The sequence below is a fragment of the Ambystoma mexicanum genome, chromosome 2p (genome assembly GCF_040938575.1).
Source record: "Ambystoma mexicanum isolate Mex_15411 chromosome 2p, UKY_AmexF1_1, whole genome shotgun sequence".
NCBI classification, from domain to species: Eukaryota; Metazoa; Chordata; class Amphibia; order Caudata; family Ambystomatidae; genus Ambystoma; species Ambystoma mexicanum.
Genome location: NC_090923.1, coordinates 916251711 through 916279283, shown reverse-complemented (window position 1 = coordinate 916279283; position 27573 = coordinate 916251711). Strand labels below are relative to the sequence as shown.

Below are 27573 nucleotides of genomic sequence, written 5' to 3'. Positions count from 1 at the left end.
TAACAAAGCCAACCTTGGTAGTTGTGGATCGACGTGGGGAAGACTGTTTAACGTGCTTGCCAGGACACTGGCATAAATCTTTGTGTCTGTATTAATCAAAGAGATTGGTCTGTAAGATCCACACTCGGACTCATCCTTACCTTCCTTGGAATGACTTTTATTCGGGCCTGAGTGAAGGAGGCTGGGGAAACCCCACTGTCAAGGGTGGCATTAAAGAACTTATTCAGAAACTGTATCAGTAGGAGGGTCATGCGTCTTACAAAATGCTGGTGTATAGCGGTCTTGCCCAGGGGCTGATCCCGATCGCAGTCCAGAGATCGCACAACATATTTCCTCCCCTGAGATGGGCGCTTCCAGAACCTCCCGCTCCTCTGGGTTCAGCCCCCATAGTGGGAGAGAGTCCAGGAAGGCACAAATCTCTGCCTCCTCCATACGATCCCGTGTAGTGTATAGGTGAGAGTTAAAAATCCCTGAATCTAGCTGCTCTGTGGGGGAGACCATGACCTCCCCATTTACTCCCTTAATTTTAAAGACTGCTTTTTCTGCCCTCTTATGCCTCAGACGGGATGCCAGCAATGTGTGGGACCTTGTCCCCCTTCTCAAAGAATCCGTTTTATAAAACAGAGATGCGCTATCACTTTCCCTTGCTATATATCTCCCAGTTCTTGCCTCAACTCCCTTATTGCTTGTGACAGGTCTTCCGTTTGTCCCCCCACCCCATGGCGCTCAACTATTCCTACCTACCCTTTATCTGTTCTTTCAGCTCGGATTTATGCATAGCCCTTTGCCTTTTTTTGGACGCACCCTCGGAAGTAAGGCAGCGAAAGGTGGCCTTATCTGCCTCCCACACTACGTAAAGCGGGGCGTCCCCTGTATCATTGAGCTGGAAGAAATCTTCCACCCGGAAGGAGTCTCTAAAAATCTCTTCACGGAAGAGTGTCATTGCAAACCCAGTGTCTATCGGCGCTTCCGTTCCCATGTCCAGGGTTACCATGCAAATATCTTGGTCGGACTACCCGGATTTCCGCCCCAATGGTACCATGCTTCTGTGCCACTGCGGGCAACACGTAGAATATTCTTGTGGAGGTTTTGTGGGGTGGCTAATAGAATGTATAGCCATGGGAGCGTGTGCTGCCCTCGAAGTAGCCACAACAAAATGCTCCTGTAATAGTGCGGACAGAGCTGCCCCATCTTGCAGTGAGGGAGGCACAGCCAGAGTTTCACCGACGACCAGTCCATGGTGGGGTTCCTAATAAGGTTCAGGTAACCCCCACAGATTAATGTCCCCATCTCTCAGGAGTCCGGCGAATACCTCCAAACAGAATGCCAACTGGTGCTGGTTGGGGGTATAAAGCGAGCATAATGGGACAGACCTTTGCCCCAGTAATCCATTAACCACCAGCAGTTGCCCCTCCATACCCTTCTTAACCTGGGGCATCTCGAACCTGAGGTCACTCTGAACCACGATACCAACCCCCGCCCTCTTCAACGGCCCGATTACCACTAGGACGTCCCCAGCCTCCCCCCCATCAAATACTCCTCCCCCACCCTAAACTTAATCACTTGCAAGAAAAGCACATCCAATTTAGATTGTTTTTAAACTCCCGTACAACCATGGTGAGTTCAGGACCTTGACATTTAGCGAGCCCACCCTAAGCAAATGCCGATAACCCTGTAATGCTGTCATTTCCACAGTATATTAAATCTCGTCATAGTGGGGCCCCCTCTCCCTGTCAACAGATATCACCATCCCATAGGTGTGCACCATCCCATAGGTGTGCATCCCATATCTCCCCCACCCCCCAGCCCTTGTGAACAGCTTGAAAGGCCCCCTCCCCCACTGGATTTCCAGTACCCCTTTTGGCTTGCCCACCCCCACGCCATACCTGCGAGGGCAAAATTGCCTGAGTGTTCCTCCGAAAACGCCCCTGAAGGAAAAAAGAAAGGGCCACTGGGAAAAGAAACCCCTCGCCCCTGCACACTTGAGACCCACAAATCAACCACTAGTGCAAACAACCCCCAACTGCCCACCTTCAATTTAAACTGCCAAATGCTAAAACTAGATCTCTAACACAGGAGGCCCCCATAACGCCAGCAGGGAGGCCCCACCATAACAATTCCAGGTTCCCTTGCACCCAACAAAATATACCAAAGATAAGGAAACTGTCAACTCGGCCTTAACCAGTGTCATGGGGTATTAAACCTCAGAAACCTTCTTGTGCCCTCCACCATACACCTCCTTGTGCGGGCTGACAGGTTCTCTCTTTGTGAGGCCATCATTGTAACAGCATTGCTTTTCTCCATACTACAGTCATCTGATTTCACTTGATTGAGGACCCCTTCTGCCTCCTCCAGCGAGGTGTCCCTTTATTCCTCCACACAATATAGTCGAAGTAAATCGCCAACAGGAAGTCGAACCTGTAGCTTATGTTGTTTTCGCGCAACTGTTGAGTCAGCGGGCAACATTCCAGTAATTGTCGGCAGAGCCTGGAAAATCTGCACCTGGGAATCCTCAAACATGATCCGGTCTGTCTCTCTGGCCTTCTGCCGGCTTGCTGCTGTGTGCCTAAAGTAATGGCACTTTGCCAGAACCAACCTTGACCCCACCACCCACCACCCGCGGTGGCTGTCCACCCGCCTGGTGGTTCATAGCAAAGGTAATTTTCCGGGGAGGCAGCTTCCTCGAAGAGTCCATTCCCCACCCCCAAGAGTCCATTAGAACACAGTGCGCAGCAGCACATGGTGTTCTAAAGAGAAGGTGGATTTTCCCTGTCCTTCATTTCAGGCCCATAATTTGGATATTCAAGCGCCTCTCTATTCTCAAGGCCATCAACCAGCCAGAGATGGCCACGGAAAGTTTGCTCATTATGGACAAATTTTCTTCCAAGAGCAGTCTGATGTTGGCTTTGGCGGTCCTCGCTTGGTTGCTGTCCGAGGTGGAGGGAGGCTCATCCATCATTGTTCCTGTCATGGCCCCTGGGCTTCTCTGAAAGTTGTGCAGCAGCTCTGCAGTAGCACTGGATTCAACAGGTAATGTCTACTTGCCCCCCTGGCCAGACCCCCTCCCTGGCGCGCACATTGATGGGTTCCTGTGCTATTTATCACACTTGGACATACCAGCACCAGACACCCCCCAGGCCACCCCCTCCGAGGTGCAGCACGTCCTCAAATCCACCACACCCCTGTTTGTTGATCCTTGAAATACCATTATTTGCACTTGCACAATCAGTTACGTTGTTGGAAGCTAAAAAAAGGTTTTTGCTGGCTGATTTTTAATTATCCATTGTTTTCCTGATTAAATTGATTGATCTAAAGGACAACACAGCGTTTTACATTTTGTTTTCCAGACCAACTGCCTGCAGTATCTTGATGCCCGAAACACACCACTGCTGGATCACTCTGCACCTTTTGTGGCACGGGCATTGCGCATCAGCAGCAGCCTAACCGTGCTACACTTGGAGAACGCCAGCCTCTCCGGACGACCTCTTATGTTGCTTGGTGAGTTGACATAATTGTGAAGCTGAATGTCCTATACAATGGCAGCTCTGATGTGAGGAAAATCAGTTAAACAATCGCACTTCTTTTTCTTTGCCAAGTATTCGGGAGGTCTTTTCATTTTCTGAACCAGCCAAGTGCTTGCCACAGACATATGTTCAGCCTGCAGGTCAGATTCATCTCCCCACTGATGTAATTCAGCCCCCCCCCCCCCCCCTTAATGAGGCTGCTGAATTGAATGTCTTTAAATTAGATCACACCATCCTGTTATTTTCGTGCCAGTGATACCGACCATCCATAGCTTCTGAGCCGTAGGATGAAATCAACACAATTTTACAAACTAGATTTGTGGCGCGCTACCCCCAAAACGCGAAAATTTCATGCAAATCTGTTACGGTTCAAAAGACATAAGTCCCACTGGGAAAATATGTAGCTTTGCTCAAACGCGCGCAGCATAAACACCTGGACAAATTGTCGCCAAATAAGAAACAAGTTGGGCACAAGGCGCTGGATGGAAATTCTTAGTTGGTTTGGCATAAATCTGTCCAGTAGTTTTATTAAATGAGGCATAGAGCGGGGTACCCCTGAACCCCAAATGTGTTAATGATGCATTGCTGGTGCCAAAGCTTTTAATTTATGAAAATTCACCATTACGCAGTTCGATGGTCAAGATCTCAATTTGTTTTTTGGAAACTGCACAAAAATGATATAACGGGTGTACGCAGGATTGTTTTGAGGCTAGGGATCATGTGAGCATGGTAAGGAAGGATATCGGAGATGTTGGGGTTAGTTTAGTTTTATTGATCGAGATGGTAAAAGATAAGAGTAAATACTTCAAAACTATAATATATTGATATGTGGCAATTAGCAGTTTGGGGAAGGGAGGAGTAGCTTAAGTTAATTTAGCAAGCAATCTGTGTTTTTAATTTAAAAATAGAATTACAGGGATATCTTCCTAAATTATCCTAAAATGTGTGGGGCCTGGGTATTTGGGTGGGGGGCTACTAGTGGTTGGGAGACTTGTATTCCTTTTAAAAAGCTTTTATTTGTTTCATTTACATTTAATTAAAAGTGTTTAACTGAAGCATGAGTGCTGCCGGTGTAGGTTCACAATAGAATTTTTGATTTGATTGGATAAGCGTGCTTGTGATTTGACATTAAAGATCTAGACCTCCTTAACCGCTGACTTTATTTCATTTTATTTTAGTATTTGTAGAGCGCACTACAGCCCAGAGGCAACGAGGCGCTATAAGGAGATTTAAAGAAGGCTTGCTTGAGGGTTACAATAAGCGGCCCCAGAAGGTATACTTAGGTAGATTCAGTTACAGGGTTTCATAAGATATACAGTCCAATTACATAGTTACAGCGGGTATACAGTGAAAGTTAGTTACTCATATACTTTTCTAGGTAGCACGAGGCATAACAGAAAGCGTGCTAGGTGATATAGTGGAGGTGCAGACCTAGACTGACGGGCTCTTTTATACAAAGAGCTGGGTTTTTAGGGCCTTGCGGAAGGCTGTGTGAGAATCAATTGATCTAATCTGAGCTGGGAGGTTGTTCCATAGGGTCGCCGCCATAGAGGGGAAGCTAGTGCCTCCTGCCCGCACTCTGCGCGTGTGCGGGACAGTGATGCGATTAGCATAGGCTACTCTAGACGGTCTGGTGACTGTTTGTCTGGTAATCCTCTGTGTCAGATAAGGTGGGGCCTGATCGTGCAGACATTTATGTGTAAGGGCCAAAGTTTTGAAGACCACCCTTTCCTTGATGGGGAGCCAGTGTACCTGCCTCCTGATCCCTGAGATGTGTTCCTTGCGTGAGGTGCCAGTAGCAGCTCTTAAGGCATTATTTTGTGCAATCTGGAGTTTGGTGAGGTTTTTTGGGAGGTTCCAATGAACAACGCATTACAGTAGTCCAGTCTGGAGCCGATAATGGCTCTGGCAATTGAGATGCAGTTTTGCTGAGATAGGAAGGGCCTGATGGCATTGATGAGTTTGGAGTGATATGCTGCGGAGAAGGCGACGGCATTGACCTGTCTGTCCATGGTGAGGCTGGGTTCTAGATGTACACCCAATGTTTTGATGGTTTGGGAGACTCTGATGGGAATATTATCCACGGTGAAAGATTGATAGTTGTCGTCAAGTTTGCCCAGTGTAGATGGGGAGCCGACAAGCAGTAGTTCGGTCTTATCACTGTTTAGACAGAGCCAGTTCTCAGCCATCCACGATTGGATGGTGGCATAGATCCTGTTGAGTGTTTCCAGGTCTGTGGTGTAGTCACCTGACAGGGGGATGAGGACCTGTGTGTCATCTGCATAGTTTGTATATGAGATGCCCAAGGAGTCCAGAATCCTGAAGAGAGGCCTCGTGAAGAGATTGTAGAGTGTGGGGGCTATGCAGGAGCCCTGTGGGACTCCGCATTTGATGGAGCTGGGCGTAGCGTTAGCGGAGTCAGAGAAGACCTTAATTACCCTCTCTTGAAGGAACAAGGAGATCCAATCGCATGCTTTGGTAGAGAAGTGGGCTGAGTTTGTGAGATGGTGGCATAGCGTTTTGTGTTCGACCAGATCGAAGGCCGCAGAGAAGTCAAGGAGCAGGAGGAGAGCTGGTTTGCCCGCATCTCTAAGGTCATCTATTTGATTTTGTAGGTCAAGTAGTGCCGTCTCGGTACCATGTCGAGGGCGGAAGCCCGACTGGCGTAGGCCAAGGAGGTGGTTGTGTTCAATAAACCTTTGAACCTGCAGGTAGGCTGCTTTGTCCAAGATCTTTATCAGAAAAGGGACAGTTGTGATGGGACAGTAGTTCCCTGGGATGGAGGGGTCGAGAGAGGTTTTTTTTAGGAGAGGTTTGACCCAAGCTTCTTTTAGAGAGGTCGGTACATGCGATGATTGGAAAGAGGCATTGATGAAGGCAGTGATGATAGGAGCCAGGGCTGGAGCGCAATCTTTGATAATGTGGGAGGGGCAAGTATCTCCCTTGCAGTTTGATGGCTTAATGGATTTTATGAGTGCATTATGAGATCTCTACATTACTGCACCTCACACTTCCTCATTACAGTACATAATTAGTAATCCTACCTTTAACCCCACTCATCCCTCTTCCTTGTCCCAGTACCCAATAGTAATTTTACCTAGTCACAGTTCCCTACTACCCCACCTCACTCTTCCTCATCACAGTTCCCTGCTACACCCACCTCTCTTCTAGTCACCATCCCCCCACCTTACTCTTCCTCCTTGGTCCGCCACTACCCTCACTTTACTCTTCCTTATCAAAATCCCTCAAGGCTCCCATCTCACTCTGCATCGTCACATCCCCCCTACCTCGACTCACTCTTCCTAGGCACAGTTCACTACTATCCCTCCTCCCGGTCATCCCCCAGTACCCCCGTCTGTTTCTTCCTAGTCAGTCTTCCACTACCGCCACCTCACACTGCCTCATCAGTCCTTCAATACCCCACCTCACTACTCTTCCATGTTACAGTCCCCCACTAACCCATCTCCCTATTCTTCACCCCAGTATCCATCAGAAGTCCTACTTTTACTGCCACCGCCCTCTTCTTTGTTCCAGTACCCCAATAGTAATCTGTTGCATTACACTACCTTCCTCTTGCCAGTACATTAATAATCCTTTCTTATCTAGATGACCAAAACATTAAACACTAAATAAACCCAACGCTGCATAGCTGAAGAACAATTATTGATAACAAATAAATGTCATATCAATTGTTACAGGAAAAAAGGCAGAATTACAGGTGGTGGGAGTTATACCATGACAAAAACCCTTCAAATTCAATGAAAAAACTTTAGTTGTAAAGACATTAAGTAGCTGATTTAAGGAAACCATTCCACTGAAATACGGCATGTGTTGGAAGATATGCCACCTTAACGATGAAGTTGGGGGCCCATTGCGCAGCCCCTAAGCCCTCTGACGAAATCACTGATGACCTCACACATACATCATTTATGCATCATAAGTGGCACCACTGGTACAGAAGATCATATCTGACTGTCTGCAATTCAGTCATGGTGTGCTGCAAACAACCTCTGCCTCAACGCGAGTAAGACGGAGATCGTTCGCTTTGGGACTCCTGCTACCGCTTTCCCACTCACTCTGGCTGGGCTCCCTATGCCCTGCGACCGCACCCACCTGCGTGGCAAAAAAACTTAGGGTAATCTTTGACTCCACTCTTGCCTTCTCCACTCACATTTTGAATATCTCTAAAAAGTCCAACTACCAGCTGCACCTCCTCAGAGGTACTCTTCCTTTTCTCACCTTCCCCAAAGCGGCTCACTGTGTCCAGAGCCCTGGTTCTCTCAAGGCTGGACTACAACAGCCTATTTCGCAACCTCCCTGCTTCTGCTTTGCACCCTCTGAAACTCATCCAGAACAGAACCGCAAGACTTTTTTTCTTGGCTTCAAGCCCAGGGACCGCATCTCTCTGACACTGAAAACCCTCCACTGGCTCCCCGTGGTGGTAAGGATCAAGTTAATGACCCTCTGCATTGTCCAACGCTTTCTGGAGCCTGGAACCTACCTATCTGCTACAATGCCTACCTAAATACTGTGCTCCATGAGCCCTCTGCTCATCTACCTCCAATCTTCTGCGAGTGAGCCAGTTCTCCAAGAAGAGATTTGGAGGGAGATCTTTATCCTCAGCAGGGGTCTCCCTATGGAATAGCCTCCCTGCCCCCTCCTCTGTCTTGACCCTGATCTCCTTAATTTCCGGAAACTCCTTAAGACATTCCTCTTCAATTCCTTCTCTCTCCCTTTACCCTGCTAACCTCTCTCTCCTCTCTATCCCTCTTGCCCTCCTTTTCCGCACAGCTTGCTGACTGGCCGCCGGGTGTGTACCTCCAAGTCACACTGGTCCCTGGCACCCTTGCCAGCCCTCTCGCACTTGCCTCTGGGCCTTGCACTTGCCTCATTGTTATTGCACTTGGTCAATGACCCGTGAGTAGCATCTCTCAGCACTTCCCCCAGCTCCTGGCTGGCTGGGTGCATTTGGACTCCTCCATACCCCAAACTCCCACCACCCCAGACACCCATGCACTTGTTCTCTCCTCCTCCCCTCTCCTGTGCCGTCTGTGCACTTGCACAATCTGAACGTACCATGCCTTGAATATCGTCCGTCTTCCCTTGTCTCCCTCTCGTTGCATGCTTGCGCCTCAATGCACTTGGAAAAACTGCAGAATCGTAGTTTGCTGTTATCTACACTATTAATTGTATTATATGCAGTTGCTCTGCCTGTCCAGATTTGTATTGTTCAGAAATTCAAGGGCACTGAATGACTTGTTTTTCCCCCTTGTTCCCTCCCTCCTTGAGCGCTTTGAAAAACTTGCTTTGTGTAGAACATTACCATACCATGTGTGCAAGTAAGAGATGCAACAAAAGCGTGTTTCTGCATATAAAGGTGAATTCAGGTGCAAAGCTTGATTGGAGTTTGCATTTAAAAATACTGTCTTAAAGCCATGGTGTTCTTACACCAGAGTACTCCTATGTCCCGTCCCCTTTCCTCCATACTGCACCGGCGTCCCTCGCTAGGGAAGGGAGACAGAACCTTTTTCACCAGAAAAAAACATCTTTCCCTTTAAGTTTAGAGGTGCTGCGCTGGGAGCATGTGCTCTCCTGACTCTGCCCACTGGCGCCACTCCCCAGTCCCCTTTTCCGCATCTATGGGAACGGACCGAATTCCTGGGTTTGGCTTCGGCCTTGTAATTCCACATGCTCTACCCCAGATACTGTCTTCTGGCTTTTGTCTTCTGTTTTTTGGTCTTAATCAGGTACTCGGTCCTCTGGCGCCACTCTCCTCCCCTGCGCATGTGGACGTCAGCTTTTTTGGTCTTAATCAGGTACTCGGTCCTCTGGCGCCACTCTCCTCCCCTGCGCATGTGGACGTCAGCGGGCTTCAGCAGGTGTCCAGCCTGCGAAGGGCTCTTCCCTACGTCCAACCCTCACGCTCTTTGCCTCCGCTGCCTTGGCCCCGATAACAGCTGGAAGGGTTGTACTGTGTGTGACGCGCTTACAATGTGTGCTTTGAAGAACAGGTTGGCTTGTTGGAGGGACCCGCTGTTTTCCATCGCACCCCGCAAGGGTGACTCCTTCCCAAGGAAACGTCGGAGAGGGAGGGACCAGTCAGGTTCTCGCACCAGCACAGGTACTGAGGCTGCTTCGGCTACCGGCTGCCAGGCCGACGGGGTTGTTAGATCCTTCTGGGGACAGTGCTGTGGGACCGCAAGGTACTTTTTAACCAGTTGTACACCCTTGTACCAGACAGATGTCTGATGGGCGCCAATACACAGCCCTACCGGCGACTCAGCTGAGGGCAATAACGCCTACCAGGGCCCGTCCTGAGGTGCAGGGTAGACCTCTAGCTCTGCCGCCAAGAGTCCTGGAGGAGTACGGGCCCAGAGAGACAAGCACCCCGATGTTGGTACGTGGCATGCAGCCTTACAAAATGGCCACTGCGCCAGACATGATGGCTGCGCGTCCGATACCACCGCCTGGTGCGGAGCAGGTGGGAGAACGTGTTTCAAGGTGGAACTGGTCTCTACCAGGTGCATAGGATTTATGCCTCTAGAGATGGAACGTTTTCATCCTTAACGATATGTTGACATCTGTGAAACGCACAAGGGATACGCATGACACGCTCAGTGGCCACACCACGCGCTCCTCGTTCAATCACTTAAAATTTTGAACATCGCAGGTACTATCTAGCTTCCTTTTCCAGCAGGCGGGGCCCAGCGCGCACACCCCTCTGTGGACCACACGCGGCAGGTCCTGATTGGCCCTTCCGTAATGCACGCCCACGTGGGCGTTTCAAACCGGCTCAGCAATGGCTGTGTTGCTTATTTTAGAAAGCGATCACCGTGGTAAAGCGTCCGCTCCTCGCATTCATTGCGTTACATTCAGGCGGAGCAGTAGCTGATCGCAGCAACGCGGTACAGCAGCTTTTTCAAGTAAGTGCAACCGGCAGTTACAACACAAATGTACTCCCGTCGCTCGTGTGGGGAAGGTACACATATATCTTGTCACTTGCTTTAGCCACTGTGACCAGCTTATTTTGACTTTTGATCAATGTCATGGCCACCGCGATACATGTTTTGGCTCGAAGGGACATAGCAGTTCTTTGGCGTCTTTAATTGCTAAAGTGACTCAGACCCTCATTTGATTGGATCACTGGTTAAATCTAACACGGGCGCTTTTCTCAATCATTCACAGTGATTGCATTTTACCTGGAATAGTGCATACAGGGGTTAATATGGTGGCAGTTTTAGCCTTTTAAACTATCCGCACACATAGGACACTCCCGAGCAGGACATTGGATCTCCAATTTACCTCGCCCACTGGCGGTGTAGAAACTAACTTACTCGTTGTAGTTTTACAAACGGGGCACTTTGTTGGCAATAGACCTGTAGGCATGCACACACATCTAACTGCGTGCACTCAAGCGGTTACAGGCAGACGGACAACTACACCATGTGTTTCTCTCCTTGTCTTGCAGTTTTGAAATATATCCTCTAGGATTTGAACCTCTATACAGGAAATCGGCATCCTGCTAGGACCACAACTAAACACAGGGTATCAAGGACTCTAGCCCTCGGAGCTAAGAGTACATTCAAACCTATGGATTTCTATACCTTGTTAGGACCCAGGACCTGTCATGACCCTTGCCTCTGGCCCTCACTGGCAAGTCAGCCTTCCAGTTAGGGCCAGGTCAAAGGCCTTAAAACCTCATCCAAGACCTTCTTGGAGTCAGTCCTCGCACCTTTGGCGCCAGGCTCACAACCATCATGATCAACATTAGAATGGGCCTATTTACTTGGGACTATTTAACTTGGAGGGGGTGGGGGTTCAGCCAACATGGAGGCACACACATAGCTCAGTTACAAGGACTGAGCTATGCGGTCTAGTCTTTTGGGTGTGGCAGGCCTGGGGCTACTTTACCTGGACTACTTTACCTGAGACTATTTAAACCGCACCCAAACAGCAGAACATGCTTTGCGTATTCTGCTGTGGGCAGGATAACGCTCGGTGTCCAGTTCTTTGATGCCAGCTTACCTGAAACTAAGGACCTGCAGAAAGAGAGAGAGAATACTACGAAACTTACCTGGAACCATATCCTGTCTTCAATCCATCGCCGACTTCAGTTCCACTCACCTGAAGGTACGAACTCCATCATCCGCCACTGCATGCATCCTGGAATACCATAACCTGGAAAAAGGAGGTAGAAAGACAGCATTAGTAAGCGTTTACTCACGTTTCCTCCTGAATGAAGAAAGCCACACAATTCTTACCTGGGTAGTCATCTCCTGGTCAGTATCATTGCTGGAACATTAGAGCGCTCGGCGAGGAACATCGCAACCTGCAAGGAGAGAAAAGACACAGGTTAGAAATATAAAAGGGGAAACGGCGCCACGCATCACGCATTACTCATTGGACAGCATCGCGCACACCGCGCTTTCGCCTACCGGCGCATGTTCATCTTCAAACTGCATGACAACACCAAAATACCTTTCCGTACCTAAAAGGAAAGAAGCAAGACATTATTATTCGAACTAAGAGGAACATAAGAACTGCATATAAAGACTAAAGCAGCAAACCTACGGAGTCGCAGCAGGCCTGGATTCCCACAGGGGGGGCTTGCACCAGTGAAGTAACTTGGTTGCTGCTCGCCCCCCCCACATCTACACGCCCCTGCCACGAGGAGCAGGACGGAGAATCCACCTTTTACAATGTTAAGGTGAGCAGAGGGCCCAAGGGGGGGGGAAGGAGTTGAGGCCAAGGGAGGTGAGAAAACATAGACAATCTGGTATTGAATCCAGCTCTCCTATATTGCAGACCCATCTTTAAACAGAGGCCTTACCAAGGGACCGGGAGAGGGTTTGAGAGTGCAAATCATCCAACCAGGGCTGGGTGGCGTCCCCGTGGATACCAGGTGAGCCTAACATGACCAACAATCAGTCTCATGGTGCCCATCCCTGTTCTTTGTTTTTTTTAGGCAGCCAGGCTCTGATTATGATCATCAAGTTACCGGTGATCCATACACCTTTCCCCCGCCCCCCCTTCCACTCAAGAGAGGTGTGAATTGTGACTATACCGTAGCAAAGAATAACGTATGGTAAGGCATACGATATGTTACGCCAACATAATCGTTTTCCTTTCTTTTTTTTATTTTAAATTAAAGTATCTGTCAAGCTTACTTCAAATCATGTACTTAGTTTCTGAGATCACACCATCTCTAATCCACACATCTCTTAGCATTAATTGTAGATACAGACCTCAGGACACGGCCACACCACCTACCACACGTCCTGATGAAGGTCCATCACATGTAAGCTCCATGAAGCAGCTTCACCTTGGGCCGAAACACAATGGTGTCGACGACTTTTCCACAAATTCAGTGTCCACTCTGTACACTGATATATGCTTCATGTTCACCAAAATTTGTTCGGTTCTGTGTTCACATTGTATTTGTAAAGCTAAGCAAAACATGTTTGTTCGCCTTAGGTGGGGTCCATCCTTTGGGATGTTACCAGGGACATGCTCCCGCTAGTCGCACCGCCAGCGCCTATAGTCATTCCTCCTACGGCTCCAGCCCCTCAGGCCCCCACACAGCCCCTGCTGCCCATGCCGGCTTTTTCGATTCCAGCTTCCCTGCCTCCCACAGTTCAGGTGGTTCCAGTGGTTCCACACCAGTCTCCACAGCAGCCGCCAGTTCCCACACCGCAGCCTTCAGTGCCCAGCACTCCTACACGCGCTCCGCACAAACCTGACACCCTGGTGGACACCGATGGAGAGGAGGACCCCAACACGCCACCATCTGCCAAGGCCTTTCATGAACAGCTCTCGGGTTTGGCTGAGTACTTGTGGCTTCCACAACCTGAAGTGGAACAACCAGAGGTGGGGGTCCTGGCCGAGGTCCTCACTCTACACTTTGCGGCTAGTACGGGAATCCCGATGCAGAAGGGCGTTGTCGCCTTGGTCAAAAAGGGGTGGCTTAAACCCCATTCAGCCCAGCCTGTCAATAGGCACCTCAACGCCAAGTATAGACAAATGGAGGGGGATCCGCTTTTGCTGTCAGCGCACCCTCAGCCGCACTCTTCCGTGATCGCTGTGGCTTGCCCTTCACGCACAGTCTTGGCGTGAAAGGTTTGCTGACCCCTGGATCCTATCCGTAGTGTCTACGGGTTACCGTCTACCGATTCCTCCCTCTATCGCCTCCCCTCCCACAGATTGGGACAACTACTCTGTTGGTGGAAATTTGTTCGCTCGTCGACAGCCAGGAAGTGGAAGAAGTCCCAGCGACGCTTGGGCTTCTTCTCCAGGATTTTCACCTTACAAAACAACTAGGTTGTTTTGGACCTTTCCACCCAGAACCTCTCCCTCCCTCTTCAAAAATGTAAGATGGTTACGCCAGCGCTGATTGCAGAGACCCTCTGCAGGGGAGACTGGATGTGCTCCCTGGATCTGAAGGATGCATATCTACATGTCCCAATTAGGCAGCCTCATTGGTCCTTTCTACAGTTCAGGATCATGGGCTTCCACTTCCAATACAAGGTTCTACCCTTTACCCTCAGCTCAGCCCCCAGGGTCTTTACCAGACTTATGAATGCAGTGGCAGTTCTTTGCAGGGCCCAAGGTCAGTGTCTCCCCGTACCCGGACGACTGTCTCGTCAGAGCGAGATCCCCGGAGGCGGTGGTTCTCCACACTTCCTCCGCCCTTATGAACACACTCAACAAGCTGGGATTTTTCCTCAATCTGAAAGTCTCAGCTGCAGCCTACGCAGAACCTTTCTTTTCTGGGCCTCATCTGGGACATGAACTTAGAGAGTTTTCCACTCGGAGGACAAGATCACGGCCATCAAGAGGGCCACAGGTCATTTTCTCAGCAGTAGGTGACCTCAGCTTGGTGGTACCAGGATCTATTGGGTATCATAGTGGCTTTCCTACTGGCAGTACCTCAAACTGGGCCCAAGATGAGATTGCAGCTGCCCTTCGCAGCCTTATGGAATCAGGAGCGGGGCTCCCAAGCGTAGCTTGTCAGCATTCTTCCCTTTCTCCCTCAGGACCTTGTCTGGTGGTCCACGGATTGCAACCTTCGAACAAGCAGGCCCTTCCGGCAGGCAGCACCGTAAGTCACCATCACCACGGATTCCTCCCTGGAAGGATGGGGTGCTACCCTGGACAACCACAGCGTCCATGGAGTCTGGTCCCTGCAGAAGCCCTGTATCAATTGGCTGGAGCTGAAAGCTATCTGGCTCGCTCGCTCTCTAAGCCTTTCTGCCACGTATCGGTGGCTAAGCAATCCGCATTCAAACAGACCATTCCACCAGCATGTATTACATCAACAAGCAGGGTGGCACCAGGCCCCCCCCCCCTCCTGTGCAGCCTAGCGTTCAGCATGTGGGAGTAGGCCCTGGAGAACAACATCCACTTGAGTGCAATCCACATGCCGGGGGGAGTCCAACCTGAAGGCGGACAGGCTCAGCAGACTTTGAGCGGACAATTACGAATGGCAATTGAACGACCCGGTCTGTCCTGCGGGGGATCTTCAACAGATGGGGACATCCTCAGGTGGATTTTTTTTGCCACCTGGTACAACAAGAAGTGCCCTCAGTTTGCGTCGGGGCAGGGTCCCAGCTCCCTGGACGACGCCTTCCATATACAGTGGAACAGCATGACCGCATATGCATTTCCTCCCACTCCCCTGGTTCACAGGGTGATCTGCAAGATAAGAGAATCCCGTCACCTCAGCATCATTTTGATAGCTCCTTGGTGGCTGGCAAGACCACATTCCCTGCATGAGCTTTCTGTGCACAGACGGCCCAGTATAGTTCAGGTTTGTAGTTCCGGACATATGTTCGAAGGGGCTCTGGGATAACTATGGAGAGGGCAGATTCTTCTCCCCTTCTTATCTCTGGTGGTCTATGCGTGATGAATTGCTCTGCATGGTATCACTCGCCTTTTCGCGGCTCCAAGTCTCTGCCTCTGACCGCGTACTGGCGTGGCTGCTTACTTTTGTGGCCACATCAACTCTGTGGTTCGTGTAAGTTCAGCCAGTGGTGCGTCTACCCTTTCCAGTGTTGCTCTATCTCTCTGCAGCAGTTTGCTGCTGCGGTCGGGCCCCTGCGTGTTTGTACCCTCTAATTTTTGGTGGCTTTGCTGGGCCTCTTCTTCTTTTGCCTGTGTATGGTCTTCACAGCTGTCCCCTGTGCTGATGATTTCTGCAAAGGAAAAGACTCTGGCCAGTACTTGGGGTCTGAGGTAAGGCTGGCGACAACAGTGGTTGACAAAAATGCATCTCGGCACAAGGGGAAATGCAGGGCTTGGGGTATCTTTGACTGAGTTATTCCAGGGGTTAGGTCTGGCTCTTGACTCATTTGTACCCCTCTGCCCTCCTGAAAGCGGTTCCCATACCCCTCGGACAAGTCGAGGTTACTTGCCTTGTGTAAGGGGTCAGAAGGAGGCTGACGCATAGGTGGCATATTTGGGGATAAAGACTTTTAGTGAATAGGAAAGAAAACCGAACTATCGCTATTCCTAGGAGGGGTTTCCCTATCTCAACCAAAGAATACAGTGACTGTCAGGATGTCCATCGACTCAAGTGTCCACCGTTTTTTGTCAAGAAAACCCTTACCTGTCCATTACGCTAGAAACTAAAGAATAAGGAAGTACTTGTCCCTGGAGAAGGACATCCTGCTCCTGGGTTAGGGTGCCTGCTTTATCCAGGCAATTCCCAAATCTTTGAACAGTCTCGGGTCTCCACATGATGTCAGGGGGAATGACTCTGTTCCCCTTATGGTACCAAACCGATCTTTTATTCTTCTGGATGGTCCAGGAGAATGTCTGGTCTCACATAGTCTGGGAGAATGACTCCCTTCCCCAGGCCTTTGGACCTTATTTCCGGTCTGGGGTACCGGGAGAATGACTCCCTTCTCCTGTTATCTTATCAGTTCATTTAAGGGGGAGGTATCGCACTGCTTGCTAGAGATAACTTACAACTTAGACTAGTACCGTCCTTAGACACTAACTCCTGCAAGAACCTGACTGCCAAACTTAACATAAACGACTCCCAGACACTCAGAATCCACCTAATATATAGACCTCCAGGCCCCATTGGAATATTCGAAGATGACTTATCTAACATTGCCTCTAATAATCTCAAACACTCCTCCCAATTTCTACTTTTAGGGGACCTCAACTTAGGCTATAACGACCCAAAGGATGCACATGCATCTAGCGTGGCTAATATACTAAGAGAACAAGGCCTTTCTCAAAAAGTGCTACACCCCTCCCACACCAAAGGAAGAATCTTGGACTGGGTAGCAGACCATAATTGTAAGGTTAATATCACCTCCATATCCCCTCAGATATGGGCGGACCATCACCTCATAACCTTTACTTTAGTCACCGATAAACCCATTTATGCGCTAGTACCTCTGGCGCACCCTATTCCCACTCGGAATAAAAAGAACATTACATGTGACAACCTACTCCCACATATTTACCCACAATCAATGCCATCCCAGACAATCTGGGATCTGATGCCTTGGTCCGGGAATATAACCAGATCATGACTACCTCCTTAGATGCTATTGCCCCACTCAAACTTAGACAAAGCAAACCCAAAGCACACCTCAACTCCTGGTTTACACCATACCTGAAAACATTACATGCCAAAAAAAGGTTATGTGCTACATCCTGGAAAATTCTCCCATCATAAGAAAATAAGACTAACCTCAGTGCTATTACAACATCATACAAAAATGAAATTCTATTAGCCAAACGCGAATTCTATAATGCAAGAATCACCCAAGCTAATCCTAGTACGAAATAACTTTTCATTATCCTCAAAGAGCTGGAAACCCCGATCCCTGTGCCAGACAACTGCATTAAGGACAAACATTGGTGTTCGAACATCCAGCATTCACTGGCTAACAAAGTCACAACTCTACAAGCCAAAATTGCCAACAAAAAAGCATCATTAACTAGTACCACGCCCTTCAGAACTTCAGTAGACCCCTCCAAAAATATCAAGCCTCCTCGGTTCAAGTTCTCCAAAGTCACCATAATTGAAACTGAAAAAAAACATACTTTCTCTCAAACCATCCAACTGCCAGGGTGACGTATGTCCTGCTCAACTGTTAAAGGATGCAGCTAGAGATCTGTCACCATTTATGTCATGACCCCTGCCCCTGGCCCTCACTGGCAAATCGACCTTCCAGTTAGGGCCAGGTCAAAGGCCTTAAAACCTCATCCAAGACTCTCTTGGAGTCAGTCCCGGCACCTTCGGCGCCAGGCTCATAACCATCATGAAGACCAACATTAGAATGGGACTATTTACTTGGGACTATTTAACTTTGTGGGGGGGATTCAGCCAACATGGAGGCACTCACATAGCTCTGTTACAAGGAACTGAGCTGTGCGGTCTAGTCTTTTGGGTATGGCAGGCCTGGGACTACTTTCCCGGGAATACTTTGGGTGTGGCAGGCCTGGGACTATTTTACCTGGACTAGTTTACCTGAGACTATTTAAAGCACACCCAAATAGCAGAACATGCTTTGTTATTCAGCTGTGGCCAGCGTAATGCTCACTGTGTCCAGTTCTTCGATGCCATCTTACCTGAAACCAAGGACCTGCTGAGAGAGAAAGAACACTACGAAACTTACCTGGAACAGTATCCTGTCTTCAATCCATCGCTGACTTCAGTTCCACTCACCTGAAGGTACAAACTCCATCATCCGGCACTGCATGCATCCTGGAATACCATAACTTGGAAAGAGGAGAAAGAAAGACAGCATTAGTAAGAGTTTACTCAAGTTTCCTCCCAAATGAAGAAGGGCACACAATTCTTAACTGGGTAGTCCTCTCCTGGTCAGTATCATTACTGGAACATTACGGCGCTCGGCGAGAAACATTGCAACCTGCAAGGAGAGAAAAGACACAGGTTAGCAATATAAAAGGCGCCGTGCATTACTCACCGGACAGCATCGCGCACACCGCGCTTTCGCCTACCGGCCCATGCTCATCTTCAAACTGCATGACAACACCAAAATACCTTTCCATACCTAAAAGGAAAGAAGCAAGACATTATTCGAACTAAGAGGAACATAAGAACTGCATATAAAGACTGTGAAGCAGCAAACCTACGGAGTCGCAGCAGGCCTGGATTCCCACAGGGGGGCTTGCACCAGTGAAGTAACTTGGTCGCTGCTCGCCCCCCACATCTACGCGCCCCTGCCACGAGGAGCAGGACGGAGAATCCACCTTTTACAATATTGAGGTGAGGAGAAGGCCCAAAGGGGAGGAAGGAGTTGAGGCCAAGGGAGGTGGGAAAAAAAAAGACAATCTGGTATTGAATCCAGCTCTCCTATATTGCAGACCCATCTTTAACCAGAGGCCTTACCAAGGGACCGGGAGAGGGTTCGAGAGTGCAAATCATCCAACCAGGGCTGAGTGGCGACCCCCTGGATATCAGGTGAGCGTAACATTTATCACAAAACTTATCAACGCATCCTTTGCAACTAATACCGTCCCAACTGACCTCAAGGAATCATGGGTGCTCCCACTCCTAAAAATACAGACTCTATACCCCCTAATCCCAACTAACTACTGACCCATTACTACTGTACCTTTTCTTCTGAAAATCCTAGATAAAATGGCCTACTCGCAAATTCAAAAACACTTGGAAGTTAACTCCCTACTAGGATCAAGGCAATCAGGTTTCCGAGCACAGCACGGAACAGAAACTGCATTAATAGACCTGAAGGCCCAGATAGATGAACTGAGGGACAGAGGAGACTCAGCCCTCCTTCTACTTCTGTACACATCGGCCGCCTTTGACCTGGTTGACCACCATGTTCTATGCAGTCACCTGGACTCGGCGGCTCACTTCTCCACTGAAGCCATAGCCTGGATACAATCTTTTCTCACTAACCGCACCATGAGAGTCTTTTCACCTATGGCCGCAGCTGACCCTGTTCCCATCACATGTGGCGTGCCTCACGGATCCTGTGTTTCACCTACCCTCTAACATCTTCACGAAGCCCCTTTTCGATGATTTGGATCATCTGGGTATCCCTTCCACCAACTATGCAGATGATACACAGATCCTCCTACCTCTTTCAGGTGATTAGGAAAAGGATTGGTGAACAAGATCTCATCATCCAGGCATGGATGGCCACCCATGGACTATGCCTGAATGATGACAAGATGAGATCATTATCTTGGGCACCTCATCTTCCCTTAAAAAAACTTAACCCCAAATACTCAGCCTTTAACATAGACCAAAACATCATCTCAGTCGCTAAAGAAGTCAAAACCCTGGGGTTTTATCTGGATACTACTCTATCCGTCAACAAACAGGTGAATGCCATGGCCTCTGCCATAGCTTATACCTGCAAATTGATACGAGCAGCACTTATTCTCTCAGTTAGACTATTGTAATGCCATGTACATTGGGGCAACCAAACAAGTAACCAAGAAAGTCCAACTTCTGCAAAATAACGCCCTTAGAGCTGCACTAGGAATATCTAGGAGACAACATATCTCTGAGGTGAGAAGAGCCAATAACTGGTTGTCCACAGCTGACGAAATAAAACTAAAAGTTGCCTCACTCACTCATAAATGTATTAACAAGGTAGCCCCTCTCTACCTTTCGGACAGAATTAGCCTGTAAAGCACGACAAGAACAACCAGACTGTCCAAAACAAATTGCCTTCTGATTCCCAGATATAAATTGGCCAGAGTGGGAGGCAGTAGCTTCTTGGTCAAGGCAGCCCAACTCTGGAATGCTCTCCCCTCTACCCTTAGACTAGAGCAGTCCTACCAAACATTCCGACTTAACTTAGTAAAGTGGCTAAAAGATGCTGACCACTAGCACCCTTACTTATCGCCAGAGCTTACACGCGCTGACCACTACCTCTACCTAGCCGCTGTAATATACTGGACTTGGGTATATCCTCTGTAAATATACTGTACACTGTCAATCTTACCACCCTATATGTGTTAATACCCAGAATGTATTTTCCCCTTTTTTGCTGTAATCAAGTATCGAGTTTTCCCATGTACTGTACATATTTTCCTCTGTGTAACTGAGCTTTGAGTAACCTTGCAATGCGCCTGAATACCCTGGGGTTTGGTGCGCTATACAAATAATAAAACAACCAATCAACCCGGGGGGATGACTCTCTTCCCCATGTCTTCTCCTTTTGCTTCACACCTACAACACCCAATTCATAGGGCAATGCCTAGTGGGGTGACCATACTCTCCACAGGAATAACCTACACGATCACGAGAGAGAGAGGAAAGTAGAGAGGAGTCGATATAATCATCATGACTTCCTACAGTGATGGTATCTGAAAAGGGTGTCTTACTTTGGGTATTCTGTGATTTTTCTATGCCCACAGTTGTATCAAATTCCCCTCTTCCCCGTGGTGCCTAGGTCATGCCTCAGGCTAGTGGATTCTCCCCGACTTTACTGCTATAATTGAAAATGATTCTTTTGGGGAACCTGAAAGGAGGGGTTCTGTGGATCTATGTTGTGTTCCCATGGGGGAGTTACAAAAGGGAATTCACTGATTTGGAAAGTTGGCAGGGATTTTTCTTCCAATGGCTCGGATCTTTCAAAACTCTCAAGGGTATGTCTGTTCTCCCGAGTCTTAAAGTACCACCACCACCTTGGGAGGAGCTTCAGTTTCCTGTCCCCACTAGGAAGGAGTCCTTCCGAGATTTTGGGGAACTGGGAGGGCCTGTATTATCCAATTAAGATTTTTCTGATATCTTCACCCCACTGGATGGTTTCTTTTGGTTACCGCCATCTCACCCTCTGATTCTTGTTGGAGGGAGGTTCCCATAGGGTCTCGTATATTGGGTATCCCACCAACTTGCCCCTTATAATCTGAAACAAACTGTAAGAGAGATTCAGGAGACCAAACTTCATCTCGTCTCCACAGGTTACGAGGGGTATGTGAGGGGTCAGAAATGAGAGGGAGAAACAAAGTTGTAATGTTTTCATTATCATACATCTGTATTAAAAATAAAAGGGTTGGATAAAGGCTGCTCTGTCCCTATCCTACCCTGTCCCTATCCTTAAGAGAGTGTCTCTACCTTGGAAACCAAAGATCAGTCTGTGTCGAGTTGTTACAATTATGTAAACTGTCCTTGTGTCCAAAACATACTAATGTGACCCTCGCACTGAAAGGGAACAATGAATAGTGTAAGGAAAATGTCTGACTTATGTCTGGCAAAAAATGTTCGCAATTAAAGCATGTAGATAAAACCGACCGGAATAGTATCTTCCAAGGAGAAACCATTGGATCCAGAGGGTGCTCCCTTCCAACTGACTAGCATCACTTTCTTGCTTTGGGTCCCAGACCCGGGTTTGTCCGCTTCTTTGAACTGGTTCACTTCCCTGCCAAGCAAGACCACTAGGAAGATGACTCATGTTTAGGGTCCCTGGCCCTTCACTGGCTGTCAGTGGCTTTATCTCTGCCAATGTCATGAGGTACTCTCCCTCTCAAGTTCTCTTCATGGTGCTTGGGGTCCTCGGCCCTTCCCTGGTGGTAAACCAGCTTCATTCCACCACTGTGATGAGGAAAGGGTTTGTAGGGTTTCTGCCCCTGCGGTGCCACCCAATGTTACGATTGCAAAGCGGCCCAGGGACAACTGCATGCTTGGTGAGTCTACCCACTTCGCTGTGGGTCTCCCGGGCCACCCTTTTCCTTGTCAGGGTTTTAAGCACATCGCAGGGGCTTCCTGTGATGGCGGCCGTTGGGTTATGCTTTTCCAGCGTCTTACTTTCCCCACTGCCATCTGCATTCCTTCCTCCACTCGATAATGCTGTGCACAGATATGTTCCCCTGGACCTTTCGATCATCTGACGCAGTGGACTGCCAGTGTTCTTGGAGCACTCTCCCTTCAGATCAACGACGCAGGTTTGAATATCCCGCGTTCAGTGTGCAGCACACCTGCAGTCTTCTGTTGCTGCCGAGACCATGTGTCCATTGTCGATCTTTATACAATGTTGCCAGCAGTGTCTGGGCCCATTGTAGAAGTCCTTTGTCTCTTTCACGGGTTCTATATTTGTTGCTCTGCAGGGCCAATTCTTCCCATTACTTGGAAAACCTAGGTTCCTGACGTTCTTCTTTGTCTCAGTACGTTCATGAACCTTGGGACACTCCCTTATAATGATAGATGGGCATAGCCTCTACAAAGAGCTGAGAATGGGATGGAGGGGCTAGAGTATGTGGGGGGTGATGTTCTCATAAGGGCTGGGACCCTAAATGGCCGTCCTTATCCTCAGCAGTGGAGATCCACCCACATTATATGCCCCCCTCCCCACCCCAATGGGGACTAGAGGGACTATTGGGTAGCGGCCTCACCCACCTTCCTGGCCACATGGGAAAGGGTTCCCCCTCGGGGAAATGTGACGGCATCTAGTGAATCATCACACGATTTAATTGAAACAGTTGGCTCCGGGTCTGGGCTTGAATCCTGGAGAATGCTCTGCTATATTTAGGGAGTAAAAAAGTTGGACATGTACTCACTTAGGAATGGGATCATGAAGTCCCTCGACTGCAATTGCTTGATCACTCAGTGATTTAAGACAAACATTGTATACTTTTTTCCTGATGAGTGCCATTTCTTTTGAGAATGCCAAAGGTATTTGGGCTACTAACCTCATTCGGTCTTTCCAAATCAAACTGTTATGCCCCTACCACACACGAGTGCGCACAGGGGCTGACCGGCGCCGGAGTGTGGGTAAGTAAATGTGCGTGTAGTGTGTTGTGGTGGGAAGGGGGTGGTGGGTGGGGAAAACGGGATCAGTGGTTATTAAACCTCCCGCCCCCGATTAAGAAAATTAGTGGGAGAGAGTGGGGGTGTTGGATTGATCACCTTGCGGGTAGTGCGTGGGGGGAGGGTGGTGATTTTGGCATTTTAAAACCGACACAAACGGCCGAAAGAAATCAGTCTTTTTTTTGTGTTTGGTCTTCAAAATGCAGAATTATGACATAGAACCATTCTTGGGGCTCACACGGGTCATCGTTTGTAACAGCTGGAATAATAATTTCCAGAGCCCACTCATGAGCATTGAGCCCTGGTTTCCCACCGTGCTGGAGGTCCTAGGGTACATATATACTAATATATACTAATGCAGGGGGAAACCTTTCAAGTTGCAACCTACTAGCCAGCCATAAAAGACACTTGCCACCATAATTGTACACACATACACATCCCACCATTTCTAACTCCACAAGAGTAGTCCATTATCACTAGCCAATATTTAGTCCTGTTCTATTGGATTAGTTTCTGATTAATTTCTCTTGTTCAAGAATTTGTTTTCTTCAAGCACCAAGTCTGAGTAAAAAAGGACACTGCCTGCAAATTAAATACTGCATTTCTACTGTTTACGTTTCTAGCCTGTGAACGCTCCCATGAAGGAAAAGCATAACTTAGAATCCTTATAATGCTATGCTCCACTTAACATATACAACGTGATGGAAAAGTACTAAACCTACAAAACCATAGTGCCACTCTAGCGTTGATCTATTGGGCCTCATTACGGGTCTGGCGGTAACCCTGCCGGTGCTACAAGCAGATTGCTGCCAGACCTGTACAAAATTACCGGCGCCACCAGGCTATTACAAGTCCAGCAGCCGGGAAGTCAGGCGCTGGTAATTTTGTTGCCGGTGCTTCCTTGACGGCTTGCACCATTATTTCCGGACCGGCAAACTCTGCATGAGGCCCATTGTCTTTCTGATGGCGCTCATTAAGAAATTACAGTACACAGTTCAGCATTTAGAATCATACTCTATCTAGCATCTCATCACCTAAATTGAACCTTTTGTAAGCCATCACCTCAGAGAACCAGTAAAATACTTTACCAGTTGTTTTGGTAAAGCACTGCAAGTCTTGATACCTCAAACTTAAAGCAAAAAGATGGTGCTTATTCCTCCATGCACGATTTCTTCTCCCACATTGACTTATGGCTGATCCCGGATAGCCCGCTCAGTGGCGTTACCCGAGTGGACATATTACCCAGGACATACTCTGACCATTCCCCTGTCCTGATTGTCCTTCAGATCGATGGGCTCCCCAAACCCTATTCCGATTGGTGGAAACTATTTGATGTTGCCTTTGAGAGGAACCTCTGGGATCACGTTAAATTATACTTTGAGATGAATGTGGGGTCAGTGACTTCTAACGGTACACTCTGGGAGGTCTTGAAGGCTTCTATCCGACGCAATGCTATGGCCACTGTACTTGGGGTCCTCAAAACCATACGACGAGATATCGCGAAAAGCAAAGATAATCTCTGCCGTCTGGAACAAGAACAGTCTACTCATCCCCCCTCTGCTTCACTATCTCAGTTTAAGGAGGCGTTCGATGAATTCAGGGAAAGTACTGAGAGTGAACGAGGATTCCTGGGCAGCCCCAGGGTAGCGAGGTGCTATGGGGAAGGTGAGCGGCCGGGTAGATTGCTTGCTCGCATCGTTTGTCAAGCAAATTCTAGTAGCTGCATCCTGCTCATTCAGGATGCCTCGGACACCATGGTTTGCCCACTGTCCGAACCCTTTTATTCAGACTCGTATTCCAACAAAGACACTTGCTCACACATTGACATCGAAACATTTCTGGACAGTCTGCCCCTCTTCTATCCGCAGAGGCCAGAGCACAGCTAAGCCTTCCCATTTCTCTTGACAACTTCACCTGTGCTATTGATGCCTTACCCACCGGTAAGGCTCCTGGCCCTGACGGCCTTACCGCCCCGTTCTACAAACACTTTAAGAATTTCCTGGTTCCCTACCTTCATGAAGTGTGGGTCGAAGCCCTCAAGTCACACATACGCCATTCCACTAAGAGAGAAGCAATCATCATGATACTGCTAAAGCCTGGCAAAGCCGCTGAACACTGCAGCTCTTACTTCCCCCTCTCATTGATTAATTCGGATGTCAAAATCTTTGCTATGTTCCTGTCCACCCGCTTGACACCGTACATGCCTCACATAATTCACCCTGACCAATTGGGCTTCATACCTGGGTGTTCCACAGCACTCAATTTACGCTGACTCTTTAACATTCTTGCTCAGGTGGTTCCGACAGCCCAGGCAGTGGCAGCTACAATACAAAACTTTGCCCCGGTTTTGTATCATGGGTGCCGCGACTATATGCTTCTCCATCTGCCAGGGTCAGTTCAAACTGGATTCTCTCAATGCCCTTTAACGAAGCCAGGGACACGCATCAGGGCTGTCCCTTATCACCCCTACTGTTTGCCATAAATATTGAGCCACTAGTGGACCTAATTAGACCAAAGCACAGGCACAGAGGTATCCGCTTGTCTGGTGAACCCGAGATTATATCTCTCTATGCAGATGACGCAAAACTTTGTGGGAAATTCAAACACACTTAGCCCTGATTATGCAGGATGTTCTCGTCTTTGGGTAGCTGCCTGGTCTTCGGGTCAACTGCACCAAGTTCGATATCTTCCCCATGACGGACGTAGTGACTGAGCCACAGGACCTACTCTGCTTCTCCTGGTCCCCACTAGAGATGATGCTTCTCCAACATGGTGTCTGGCATGGATTCACATGCTCATGAATTTCCCGTCAGGCTGGGAATCCTTGGTAAAAGAAAAAAACTTTGTTTCGTTTCTAAACCGTCTTTCTCCTACAAACCAATCGCTGAGCTCTGAGTCATACTGCTCCCAACCAATGACTGCCCTCTACCTAAGCTCCGCCTCTGGCAGCCATCTTCAGATTTTTACTGCACGTTCAAGTGTTGGGAGTCCTCGTGTTTCGCTCTTCGGGCTTTTCTATGTTTTTTCACTTTTTTCATATCTATTTTCGGTCAATCGAGCCTGTGCTCTCCATTGATTATCCTTCCAATTAATGAGGACCCGTTATTCATACCCCTCAAGGGCAGAATTCTACTTTGAAGCTTCCAGAAGTTCGTCAGGCCTACACTGCCGGATGAGAAGGACGGCGCTTCCCTCTTCAAGTTGTGCTCCAGCTGCGGTTTGCGGAATGTGTTCACGGACGACAAGCATTCCCAGTGCTTGTATTGCCTACACCCGATGCATAAAGATGAAGATTGTGAGATCTGTTGTGGCTTCACTAAGCGCACGAGGAAGCATCAACCTGTCTCGTTGGCGACGTGGCTCAAGGCCAGGGTCTCCACCACGGGTGATTTCACAGGGGCATGCCTATTCCAGATCCAGCCAACATGAGCAGGCTCCTAAGCCCTTTGAGGGTGCCCTATCCATGGGGGCCCAACACAAGGCCAAGCACCGCAAGTCTGCTTCTGTCGGGGTCGCCGCTCCTTCGGGTCCCGCGACGTTTAGGGCGCGTTTGTAGTCTGTCAGCATCGGTCTCCAGCCACCACTCCAGCTCTTCAGCCAAGAGGAAGCCAGCTACCCTGGGGAAGCTGCGGGAGACGCCTGAGTAGGCCAAGCAGGAGAAGGCCAAAAAGGACAAGGTGTCTAACCTGCCTGTGAAGGAGAAGGCCAAGCAGGACAAAGGAGCTGGCCTTCCTGTGAAGGCCCAGGTGCACCAGGCCAAATCATCCGACTCGATCAGGTTGGTGGTGTCATTCTTCTCGAAGGCAAAAGGGGCAGGCCCCGTCCAGGGTACCCCGACGACGGCCCGAGTGGTTCTTCCTCCCAGGAGGGAGGCTTAACTCCAGAGAAGAGGATGCCGGACCTCAGCCTGAGACCGACCCCTCAGGACCTGAAAAGGGGGGCGTGCTGAAGAACTCCAAAGAACTGACATTTCTTCGTCCAAGGATGAGATACTTTGCATCCACACTGTTCAGGGTGGTGACGCCGACGATGGAAACGTCATTGCGATGCCCGCTGGAGTCGATGATGATGATACCGTCGACGAGGATGATGTAATGGGTGCTGGGCCCAGCAACTCTGTCCCCCCAGGTGCCCTTCAGAGACGTCTCACAGGATATCCTCTCGACCCTCCACACAGTGTCAGATTCAGAGGAGGAGGCGGCGGCGGACGGTACCACCACCGGCCCGGTGACCCCATTGACACCGAGACAGTCGCTGGCGAAGAGGAGACTACATCCTACGCCC

At 49.0% G+C, this 27573-nt stretch overlaps 1 protein-coding gene across 1 annotated transcript in view; it reads left to right on the top strand.

Moving 5' to 3' along the window:
* Positions 1–27573, top strand: part of PPP1R37 (protein phosphatase 1 regulatory subunit 37) — a 1561993-nt gene that overhangs the window by 651576 nt on the left and 882844 nt on the right. The window contains exon 6 of the mRNA XM_069644632.1: positions 3348–3498. Within this exon, the coding sequence (XP_069500733.1) occupies positions 3348–3498 (151 nt within the window). The remainder of the gene's footprint in view (positions 1–3347; positions 3499–27573) is intronic.